The 12516-nt window shown below is 41.5% G+C and overlaps 2 protein-coding genes across 3 annotated transcripts in view; one reads left to right on the top strand and one right to left on the bottom strand.

Annotated features, from left to right (window-relative positions):
• The window catches only part of wdfy1 (WD repeat and FYVE domain containing 1), a 36475-nt gene extending 28948 nt beyond the window's left edge, over nt 1–7527 (top strand). Inside the window, exons 1-5 of one of the 2 annotated variants that reach the window (XM_080732111.1) lie at nt 525–695; nt 4765–4943; nt 5967–6075; nt 6911–7048; nt 7134–7527. In XM_080732111.1, the coding sequence (XP_080588237.1) occupies nt 693–695; nt 4765–4943; nt 5967–6075; nt 6911–7048; nt 7134–7169 (465 nt within the window). In that variant the 5' untranslated portion in view covers nt 525–692 and the 3' untranslated portion in view covers nt 7170–7527. Of the gene's footprint in view, nt 1–524; nt 696–4764; nt 4944–5966; nt 6076–6910; nt 7049–7133 lie in introns of those variants that run through there. The other variant, XM_080732112.1, reaches the window with a different exon arrangement.
• A 1849-nt stretch (nt 7528–9376) lies between these two features.
• LOC308290011 (secretogranin-2b-like) lies at nt 9377–11359 on the bottom strand (the record flags this gene model as incomplete). Its single annotated transcript, XM_080731789.1, has 1 exon — nt 9377–11359. The coding sequence occupies one exon, from the start codon at nt 11357–11359 to the stop codon at nt 9377–9379; it is 1983 nt and encodes a 660-aa protein (XP_080587915.1).
• Between the last annotated feature and the right edge of the window lie 1157 nt (nt 11360–12516).

The raw sequence follows: 12516 nt of genomic DNA on the forward strand, positions 1-12516 counted from the left end.
TCAGTAAAGTAAAAGTAAGCTATACCTCAAAATTTTAAGTACAGCAGGCTACTTGAGTAAATATACTTAGTTACTTTCCACCACTGACAAAGTCGTGCATCAGAAGATGTTTCTGTTAACTGTCTGAAACTATTCTATAACCATAGCCTGGCTACAACATACATGTTCTGTGGATTTGCAAGGGTAATTTGTGATCACTCAATTTCTACAAGGTAATGTCTAGTCTGGAACGAATAATATAGCTTATTATGCGCAAGTCATTGTTAATATGAAGGCTCAGAACACCATGCATGAACCAAAGTAGCCTACTAAAAAGTTCAACAATATGATAGCAAATCTGATTGCTGCTGCAACTACTTACAACAACACTGCTCTTCTTAGGGTTAATTTAACACTAAAGCTCGGAGTTAAATGAACAGGGAGCATTTTGCTGTGCAGACGGCAGCAGAGAGAACTCCAGGCTGCAGAGCAGTGCAGACGAGCAGAGGGCGCGGCAGTGTCTTGGGAAGGTGTTGCAACGCACGTTACGCACGGCACAGTGCGCAGCACCGCGCAGCGCACTGATAGTTCTGGGCTCAGCGATGTCACCACAACATCCCAAGATACGCAAGAAATAACAGGCTACTTTTAAACCTTGGATTTTTTTTTTTTTTACCCCTATCAAAGATTGTTTATCGCATTCCGTTGACAAGATGGTGAGTATTTGTGTTTACATCTGCCTATCTGGCCAGTGTAGCCTACACTTTATGGACTCTAGAGTTACACCTGCACCTGCGAAGTAGGATAGCCTCTCGGAGGCAAATGAAAGCAAGAACTCGTTGCAGTGCATAGCCTACGTTTGTGATCACCTAGCATATACGATATCTGTTCTGTTCTGCTTTTCATTTGCTCAGAATAAAAAGTCTAAAATGAAATTGAAACTAAATTTGTTTTTAAATTAAGTTCAACAAATAATTAATCATATGGCATGCACCTGCACCTCGACAGTTTTGTATTAGCACAGAATCCTTTCAATCATCACAACTTTATATACTCTTTTTTTGCCTGGTCGCCTGTTATATGTTCTAGTTGAAGTGTTCCTGGAAGTAGATTGCTGGTGCACCATGCAGGTCAAAGTTCTGTTATTACTCCCTGATAAGAGCAGCAGTTGTTTCAGTGTTGAACTGGACAAAAGCTGTGTTATAGGCTATACCTGGAAACCTCAATCATTTATCCAGCTGTAGCCTAATCCCACAAAGTGAAATTCTTTAGTGTTAATTTATCCATTTGTAACTATATGAGTGTACAAATGTCTCCAAATGGACTCTCAACTCAAATGAACACTCAGGGTTTTACAGTGTGTAGACTAATCCCAGTTCTGTGGAACAAGCGCTTGTGACTGTAGGATTAAATGTCTCTGTTGTAAGCCAGGTAGAGAAACTGCCCAGCGGGTGCATTTTAGTGTAGTTAAAGGTGTTGATATTTCTCTGAATAAGTGTTTAACTTTTGGTAGTAAACTAATCATTCCTAGAGTGTGAACAGAAATGCATTTTCAGTTTAGGATACGAATTACTAACTGCAGTGCCAGTGATGAACAGACAAAATTGGAACTGGCATAACTGAAGCTGGAACATGTTCTTTGTGGGGTTCTCTCTCTTGTTTGGATGGTAACCCAATCTGAAAAAGTAAAGAGTTGTGACTGAACACATACACTCTCTCAAACTCTCTCAAAATTGTTACAGAAACTCTACTTTAGCAAAGTGATTTACACACATTCTGGCAAACAAGAACACATGTAGCCTAAAAATGACAAACAAAAGCACTTATTAGCCTAGACAGCTGATATTTTTTATTTAGTCATATTAATGTTTTGGTGACAGGAGCAATGCATTTCAAAGAGACAGCAATCAGTGTGTGTGTGTGTGTGTGTGTGTGTGTGTGTGTGTGTGTGTGTGTGTGTGTGTGTGTGTGTGTGTGTGTGTGTGTGTGTGTGTGCGCGCGCGCGTGCGTGCGTGCGTGCGTGCGTGCGTGCGTGTGGGGGTGTGTGTTGTGCACACAAGGATGGGAGTCTGTGTGAACATACCTCTGTGCATACATTCATGCCCATAAATCCGTAGCTATACATTAACTACATGTTGATAACATGCTTGACATGAGGCAGGACACAAAAGAATGTCTGCAGCCTCGTATTCCTCCCTTATCTCAAATGACATTCAAGCTCTTTGTGGACAGAGTCAATACAACATTTTGCTCATCAAAGCCCTAGGCCAGCCTTTTGGCTCAACCAGTTGAGAATGTTAGAGAGGCAGGGGCTGAAATTTCTAAAAGGGCCTTTTGGTGAAAATATAGAAAATAGCAGACCTCCAAGCTCACAACGCGTCGCGCTGCTATGCGTTGTGAGCTTGGAGGTCGGCTATTTTCGGTACTTGATACCACACTGAACACTGATAATCAAGTGAATACTGGAGATGTGGCAAACGGCATGGATTTTTACACAGAGAGGGAAATTCTTTCAACATAAGATGCTGCATTCAAGTTCAGTTCATTCAGTTCTTTCACCATATACTAGTAAAAACTGCATTTATGGTCTGGAAAGGGCACTCTTTATAGCTGGATAAAAGGGCAGGTACTCAAGCCCCCTTTGATGTCTATGTGTGCACGTGCCTGGTCTGTTATCCAGATAAACATTATGTTACATGTTACAGACCTGGGTTTGACCCCGGCTTGTAAACTTCGCCATATCTTTCCTATCTGCCTCCACTAAAACTAATAAGTAGTTGGGGCGTGTTTCTCCCTCCGCATCATCAGCGCCCGCACCCTAGGTGGGGTCGACGATAGGGCCTTTCTGTGTGGAGTTTGCATGTTCTCCTCGTGTCTCCTAGGGTTGATACCCTCACAAAAACATGCAGTAATCCTGGTCTCAATAATGCCTCCCCCTGGCCAGCCGGGGCGCTTGATCTAGGGGAAAGGAACTGGTTGGAATAACATGTTCCTTCCACGCGCTACGTCCATCCCGGGGAAATCCCCCCTGTCAGGTGAAAAGAAACAACTTGGACTACTCATGCATTGAAGGAAGCATGAGGTCAGTCCGTTGTCTCCCCAGGCACGGCAGAGGGAGAGCAGAGCCCAGGATTACATAGGCAATTGGCACTGGGTGAAAATGGGTTGCAAAATCGTGGGATAAAAATTAAGAAGAGAAAAAAAATAATAAGAAGAAAATAAGTAGTTGGCAGACTTACACTTAATAATCACACACAAAAAGAAAGGAAAACACTGACATATACTATTAAAACCATTAACTTTCTTTTTCATTTTTCTGAGGGCCTTTATTTGTTTATTCATGAAATTAAACGAAATTCTCCCAGATGGAGCATGACATGAAATGTCTGCCTTTGTTTACTTTCTGCATAGATTTGATTTAAATGTAGATCTGAGATTAGGTTTAAATGCAGATGAGAGAAGAGGGAATATAAACACAGATATGAGGTGAGGTATAAAGACAGAGATAAACAAATACATTTGCATTTACATACTAATTAAAAACAGAATTTAGAAGAAGAAAATAACCTATCAGAGAACTGTAGCAAATGTCGAGAAGCTAAACACAATCTACACTAATAGTGTAGAGTTGTAGATTCACGCCAAGCTGGGATCAAACCCAGTCTCCCACTCGACAAACCAATGCACATACTGTGCCAATAGAGCTGAGCCCGATTGGTAGAGTTGTTGTGGCCGGGTCTTAGTTAAAAATACGGATGATAATAATTCAATTCAATTCAATTCAATTCAATTCAATTCAATTCAATTTTCAATTCAATTTCAATTCAAAGGAGCTTTTTTGGCATGAGAAAACATACGTTTACATTGCCAATGCAAGTATCACAAATACAATAAAAACAGTTGAAAATGGGGAACATATAATTGGAGGGGGTACAGCATTGTGTAAACAGAGCTATGTCGCATTTTGACATTTTATATACAGGGTACAAATAACAGCATTATTTTTTCTCAAAATGCAGCTCTGTTTCATACTCTATGTGCAGTAGGTCTAGATATCAAACCATGGTTTGTAGTCCTAATTCATGTATAAGCCCTGAGAATGTTTGGCCAATTAACTTGTTAAAAAGCCTGTGAACAGAACCTAGCAGGCTCGTTACACTTGGTTACTTGATGTGTCCCAAGACTTCACACTTGACTGCTGAGGAAACATGTTTGTTTCCTTCTGCTGCTGCTGCTGCTGCTGTTGCTGTTGCTGTTGTTAACCACTTAAACCCTATATACACGGTATTTCATCAACCTGTGTCTCCCAGGGTTCTATACTTTATTGGTCTGGTCCTTTTTCCCTCTACAACAAATCTATGACGATGTAAAACTTGGGTTTAAGTGGTTAGGCCTACTATACTATACTATTCCTACAGTATATTGTATTGGCAATTTTGAGTTGAGAATGCCCCTTGTTTCTTGCTGAAGTGAAGCCTGAAACCAGACTTTTTATCAGGAGGGGAAACAACATCTCCAGTCCAACCTTTGTATTGCATGAGAGCCGAGCAGAGAGCAACCGTTTGAGGGAGAGATATAAATGAGCAAAATTATGTAGGCATAAAAAAGGTCACTTTCTATGAAGGCATGGGCATGGGCATACTCCTGAACAGCTAAGATTGGGAGCTTCCATGGCTTGATCATATAGGCTACTTTACATTTAAAACCATACTGAATGAGACAGCACGACATGGAGAATAAAGAATAAAGAGTTTTCTGGTGTCTTTGTATGCTGTTTGTGTGCAGATGCACTTCCTGCTGCTGTTCAGCCGTCAGGGGAAACTCCGGCTGCAGAAATGGTACACCCCCCTGACGGAGCGGGACAAGAAGAAGGTGATCCGTGACATGACCATGATGGTGTTGGCTCGCCCACCACGCTCCTGCAACTTCCTCCAGTGGAGGGACCTCAAGATAGTTTACAAGAGGTGATGCGGGTGTGTATGGGCATTGCAAGTGTGTGTGTGTGTGTGTGTGTGTGTGTGTGTGTGTGTGTGTGTGTGTGTGTGTGTGTGTGTGTGTGTGTGTGTGTGTGTGTGTGTGTGTGTGTGTGTGTGTGTGTGTCAGTGTGTGTGTGTGCGTGTGTGTGTGTGTACACATACACAGAAAGTAAAAAGAAAAAGTAAAGTAAAGACAAACAAATAAAAATAAGGTTGAGGTGGACGTTATATTTTTTCCATATTTCTTCTACATATTGTTCTTCTCTCAGCCTAAGAGAGAAAGCCAGACTGGCCAGTAGCCATTGACTACTGTAATAGAATCTTCTTTAGCACTACCCTCTCTGAGACAGCTGAGAGCACAAAGGAATGGGCATCCTTCTGAGTATTTCCTCTCTCTGTTTCATGGGGTTCTCTTCATTTCCTGACTAAAAGCATTAACATTTCTTCAGAATGAATTAAAATGCAACTGAACTTAACTCAATATTTGAGTTCCTGGGGTCCCCAGCTAATTTTTTTTTTAAATCTGTTTAACCACTTTATGTCAAATTATGGCTATGGCAAATAGCCGATCTACAAGCTCAAAATCGGTGCTATTTTCAGAAAATCTTGAAAATTTAGAAAAATGTTGAATATTTTCTTCAACACAAGTCTTGTATTGGGGTCCCTGGCACAAACTATTTTCAGATGTGGGTCCGTGGCCAAATACATATTATTTTGGGGGTCCTTGACATGAAAATGTTTCATAAACCACTGCTCTAGTGCCACTCTTACGCCAATTTCTATTTGGGTGTGAGGCGCAGCACGAACTCTAGGGGCCACTAGATTGAGCCTTTAGATTCCTTGTTTCAGAATCTTAACAGGAGCACCACAAGCTGCTTGGGGGTGTTTGAAAAGTGCTGCTTTAATCTGTAGTGTGTTCTGTTGCAGGTATGCCAGTCTGTATTTAATCTGTAGTGGGGTCTGTTGCAGGTATGCCAGTCTGTATTTAATCTGTAGTGGGGTCTGTTGCAGGTATGCCAGTCTGTATTTCTGTGCTGGTCTGGAGGACCAGGACAATGAGCTGCTGACCTTGGAAGTGCTGCACCGATATGTTGAGCTGCTTGACAAATACTTTGGAAATGTAAGCAAAACCTCACCAAATTGAGATGGACTTAGCTTGCATTGTATGCAGTAAAATGTGTTTTGTATGTATCCATTTGTACCTCAGAAGGGGTACAAAATAATGTAACCAAATTAGCCTGTAAAATACTCCTACATTCTGCTACTGCCTATATTTACATTGAGTTCTATCTAATTGCATACCTATCGCTACGATATTATTGTTGCTTCTCTGTATAGTTATGCCCGTTTTACGGGTGATAGATTGCACATGATATGTATGCCCATGTTTACAGTATACTGTACTGTAACTGTAAATGGTTCATACCTTATGCTAACCTGGTCAGTCACATAGTCTCTTATGTCTAGTCCATTTATATGCCATTTTTTATTGGTGACTGCATGCACACGATACCCAAGCCTCTACTTCTCTCTAATTATACTGTACGTTATGCATTCCCGACCAGCTCGGCGCAGAGGGACATTAAGTCATCTTTTTCCTGTCTTCTATATATTGTTATCCTATTTTAGTATTTTAGTGTTACCTACCACTTATTCTGCAATTGTTCTCTACCCTTACCTGCATCTTTGTTTCATCTTTACTGTTGCTGCTGCTATGACAACTGAATTTCCCTCATGATCAATAAAGGTCTATACGTACTGCTTGCATCCATCCATGCAGGCACATGTGTGTGTGCGCGAGGGGGGGTTTATTAGTTTATTTTCCACAAATAAATAAAAAACACACTATGGGAGCAGCAGTCTGTTTCATTAGCTACACAGTACACAACCCATTAAGTTGTGTGCTTTTGTCTGTAGTTTAAGCAGATTAGTCTAATCTTGTGTTGTCCCATCAGGTGTGTGAACTGGACATCATTTTCAACTTTGAGAAGGCCTACTTCATTCTAGATGAGTTTCTGATGGGGGGAGAGATTCAAGAAACGTCCAAAACAGATGTAGGAGTGTGTATAGAGGAGGCTGACACACACCAAGAGGTACACATATCACACGCCTGGAAGGAATAATAGTTCACCTACTCATACCATGAATATTGTTATAACATGCATGCTTTGTTCACAGACCATGGAGGAATATATGAGTAAACCTGCCTACTGAAGCCAACCGGAAGACCATGATCTTCAAAAGCACTGTTTTTCTACTGTACAATACTTCTAAACATGCACTGTGAGAACTATTACTCTGATATTATTCCGTTCATAGATCATTGATTCATTTTTGTACAAGCATTTGACCAAGAAATGTTTAAGATAATTATGTTTTTTAATACTGTTTTGTTAAACAGAAATGTGCCTGTCCAGTGCCCACACAAGTGCCTTTTAAACGTCAGACTTGTGTTTCTCAGGGTATAATACAGGGGATAATGGACAGGAATTAAACTGGTCTGATTATTTAATACAACATGTTTCTTCCTTTACTTGAATAAATGCATTTTTACCATAAGGAGATGTCTTATTATGTCGTGTTATAATTATTACTCGATCATGTCAGACTCTTTGAACAACACTTCTCAACTGATTACATAGTGTCCTGTGCAGTCCTGTTGCCATCAGAGATTGCCATGGTCAGTGGTGGAAAAAGTACTCAGGTTTTTACTTAAGTATAAGTATCAATACTGCAATGTAGAACTGCATTCATAATGTACTTGAGTAAAAGTACAAAAGTATTGGCATCAAAATGTACTTAAAGTACCAAATGTAAAAGTACTCATTTATCAAATGTATAAAAATCTTTTGAAAAAGATCGACAAGCTCACAATGCGTCACATCGGGAAATGTATTTAGGGCGGTTTGTGATAATAATCAAAATCTACAAAGTAACTAGTAACTGAAGTTTTAAAATAAATGTAGTGGAGTAAAAGTACAATATTTGATATCCGAGATGTAGTGGAGTAGAAGTAAAAGTACTGTAAATTGGAAATACTCAAGTAAATTACAAATAACTAAAAAGTGTACTTAAGTACAGTCAGTACTCAAGTAAATGTACTTACACCAATGGCCATGGTGTCCAACTGCACTGTGTGGTTTGTTTCCGCATGTTCCAGAAGTTGATAACTTACTGTAATAAATGTCTGCAATCTACAATAACTCAATACTTCAATAGCTGACTTCAACGTGATTCATGTCAGCCACAACAAACACAATAAACTATGTTGTGGAGGCGCTACAGTAAATCACCCGTGTCTGTGTTCAGCAAATGAAGAAACACTACACAATACGGAAATAAATAAAGTTTTATTATGCTTTATTAACCTCAGTTATGTCACATAATGAGCACACTCAAGAAGTAACTTATGAAGAACACGGGTGGACCTGAGGGATCCAACGCTGATTGGATGTGAGCTAAAATGCCACGCTGGTGAGCCACAGGTATGATTGGTCTATTGTAACTAGTGCTGTTGAACAACTAACCTATGTATACAGTATAAAAATAAATAAATGAATAGATAGAAATAAAAACATCAAATTAACCACAAAACCAAGATACCACCACCACATACTGTATAGGGCCAAGGTATGACCATTGCTACATAATGTAATCATAAAATCACACAAATGAATTGGTTGTAATTACCAAAATCTTGTAAACTCAGAATGAACTCAAAGCAACATTTTCGCAATTTTGAATATAGGGCTTGATATAAGTTCACCAATATATAAATACATAAAGAAATGGACTCACCAAGATTCCATGTCACTGTGACAAAGAGGGGTGTTCACGTTGTTTTGCATTGAGCAAGCTCTAACCTTAACTCTGGTACTGTAATTATGAATTAAATAATAAAAGGGTCAATTTCTATTAGTTATTTCTATGCTTCTTTTTTGTGTAACTGTCATTTTTAAAAACAATTATGCAGCATTTGAGCCTTTGCATCAAGTCCTTTGAGCTTTAAATACATACAGCACTATGTTATGTTAGCCGTCCATTCCATGTAATGCTTTTGTTACCAGAACCAGGACCAAACTAAAACTGCCCAAAATGTGCCTATCCCTATCATGGAAAAAATGTACAGGACAAATCTGGTATTGTGTTCTGTAGGTTTCTTCGATAAGGAAAAGATGTCTTGGGCAAAATGCAAGTGAATGAGCTAGAAAGTGACCAACTCCTCCTTCAGAGGCATTGAATCATGGTGAGTCCATTTATTAATATATAAATACAGTACATCTGTAACTTGATATCAAGCCCTATGTTCAAAGCTGTTAAAATATTCCTTTAAGTCGACTGCATTATTTATCTTTGAAAATACTTCCTCTCTCTCCCCACCAAAACTACTAAATATCTATGTACAACCCCACAATATAGGCCTACAATCCTTTGACAGATTTGTCATCAACATTCTTGTCCAAGGTCTCATCGATTTCTGTGTTCAGATAACTTAGGATTTTTCTCAGCGCCTCGTCGTCCAAACTCTGCGCTTGAGTGGTGTCAGTGTCACCCATGTCCTCGCTCTCAGACTGTCTCTTTTGATGTGGGCTTTTCTCTGAGTCCATTTGATCTAGGTAGTCCTGTATCATCTGCTCGAATGACCCCAGCGCAATCTGACCTGCCTCATTGGGGTCAGAAGCCCGCTTTTGGCCCGCCTTGTTGTAGTAGTCGGGATACTGTGCCAGCATTTGACCTGCCAAATATGCTGCAATTTCATCCTCACCCACGGTGTCATCATAGTCGTCCTTTAATTTCTGGGGTGGGAGAATGTAATCCTCTTGCCACGAAGGCGGCGTATTAAGTCGTGATGGAGAGCTTTTACGGTGCTTCTGTTTCTTGAGGGGAGCCATGTTTTGATTTCCCAGACTTCCCAAGCCGAGGATGTTCAGTATCTCTTCTGTCTGCCAGTCATCTGGAGTGTTGCTGGTTTGTGTGTCAGGGAGGCGTCTGTTATAGACGTTTGCTGGAGGGCTCTTGTGTGTTTTGTGTGAGGCTATCGGAGAGAGTTTGTTTTCTAGCCTGGCCAAGTTGCTGTCCTTTCGCAATTGCGTCTGGCTTCGTGAAGGTGTTCTGTCTTGTTTTGTCAGCTCTCCTGTCTTGAGCATATCCAGCAGGTCTTCTGGTGGAATCTGGAGCTTCTGGGAGATTTGAATGAGCTGGTAGATGGCCTGTGGGTTTATGTTGTCACTGTACTGTGACTGTGCTGCCCTTCTCTGAGCTCTCTTTTCTTCCTCTAACTCTCTTTTCTGCTCCTCTTCCTCTGTTTTCTCCAGTACTTTCAAAAGGTAATAGTCCACCAATTTAGCAAAGTCTTCTGGATCATCTCTAAGACCAGAGTGGCTGGATCTTTTCACTGGATATCTCTCATCATATACATCATCATCTTCCCCTTCGTCATCAAAAAACAGGTCTTGGTCGACATCCCGTACATCTCTCTCTGCCTCCTCCTCCTCCTCCTCTCTCTCCTGCTCCTCCAGCGGAGACCATAACTCTCCTCCGGCTATGTCTTCATCTCTCACATTAAAGATGTCATCGTCTTCCTCTTTCCCTTCTTCATCGGCCATGTCATCGCCATTGTCGTCCCCAGTCTGGCGTTTACTAGCAGCCTTGGTGTTCGCCAGCCTCCCCAGGTCCTCGAACAACGACTGCAGAGTGGCCAGGTTCTGAGCGGTGTACTTCTCCTCCACATTCTCGTTCATGCGTTTGAAGGGGCTCTCGTGGCTCAAGGCCCGACCTTCCTCCTCCTCCTCCTCCTCATCCCCGTCATCCCCATCAACCTCCTCGTCATCCTCAAACGGGGGATTCCTGTGAGGCCGGGCAGCGGGCGGCTGCCGTGTCCAGTGGTATGCAGCATCCTCCTCGTCTGTCACCGTCCTCCCACCTTTGCCCGGCGAGGGGAAAGTGCCATCGGATCGATGCGCGGCGGGCTTGGAGGCTTCCTCTGTCTGCTGGAGGCTGCTGAGCACCGCCTGGAGCCACTCCTGACTCTTATCCTCCTCATTATCTTTCTCTTCCTCCGCCCTCTCCTCTACATCATCCTCCCCAGCCTGGCTCTGGGGAGCAGAGGCCGCTCTCAGCATTGCGCGCAGCTTCTCCGAATCATCCATGTCAGTGGCGTCGTACTCTGAGGCAGGCGGCATCTGTAGCTGGGGCTCTGCTCCGCTTCTTTGGTGGAGGTTCTCGATGTACTCCAGGGCTTTGAGCATGTCCGCGTTGGGGGGTTGGTACGGGTCATCTGGTTCACTGCCCCTCAGTCTGTGTTCTCTGAGAGAGGCCCCCCTGACGGCAGAGGTGCCAAGGAGGGGAAGCAAAGAGAGGAGGAAGATGGTCCCTGCTGTGGAGGTTTTACGGAGGGCTGGCATGGTATTGCCTGGAGAGGAGACATAGAGACATAGAGGTGTCAACGCTGACCTTTACACATGAAGATAACAGCTTCACAACAGGCATTGATCTGGCATTTAATGAAATGTCCTCTGCTCTTATCTCAGTTTAAAGGTCTGGTCTCATGATACAATCAGACAATAATGTTTCATCTACAGACGATTTGGGAAAGATGGTTTATTTTTGGAACTTGTCTACTCTACTCTTGTTTACTCTTATATTGATTTGTATTTCATTTATTTTTTCCCCTACCGTTCTGTTTTATTTTTACTGTTCATGTTTTCAGGCCGGTGTTACAATGGCATCGATATGTTGCTAGTTTGCCGATGGAGGGCGGTAATAGTACAGGTATTCAGTCAGCTGGCTGGCCAATTATATTATATTAGTACTCATTAGCTCTTAAATTACTGCTCTCCAGCTGAGTCACAACCCCTCCTCGTTGTCAAGGTAACTCATTCTTAATCATAAGATCTGTTGGGTTGCCAAGACAACTATTATCTGTTTAATTATCTAGATAACGGCCACCCTTTCCTTTATACTAAATTAATATATGCTCTGACATGCACTCGTAAACAAGCGTCTTTTCAGTGCGACAACGACGCGATCAATCAAGCACAGGACCAAAGTTATAAAGATGATCAATGTACAAACACCGCAAACTAATTTAAATGTAGGCTAGTTAGATGTTTTTCTTATAGCAGCACCAGTCCAGTATCAACCTAAAACTAAGCGGCATGTGCCCAGTAAGTAACAGAGTTCATCATTATAGGCATGTTTTGGAAAATACAATTGAAAAAAAATGATAGCTTTCACTTTCACATGCGTTCGAATATATATCAGAGGGGACATTATCTAAACAAAGATTAAACAAAAGGACATTTACAGAGAGTCTAGGCTATTGCCTTTAACCGTCCTCTCTCTGCGGAACATCTGTATGATATGCATCAGGTTGTCAATGAGCTTTGCGAGTGAAGAAGCTAAACAAATAAAATACAACACGATGCAAACAATAAGAAAACAAACAAAGAAAAACATTGAACATTGTACAACATAAATGGAACAACTCGGTTTGGATAATGAAGTCTTACGTTTGCAATTAGTTGGTGTCGTCAGCGTGCTTCTCATCTCCGTGTGGTTG

Source organism: Nannobrachium achirus, assembly GCF_963921795.1.
Source record: "Nannobrachium achirus genome assembly, chromosome: 8".
In the NCBI taxonomy this organism is placed as follows: Eukaryota; Metazoa; Chordata; class Actinopteri; order Myctophiformes; family Myctophidae; genus Nannobrachium; species Nannobrachium achirus.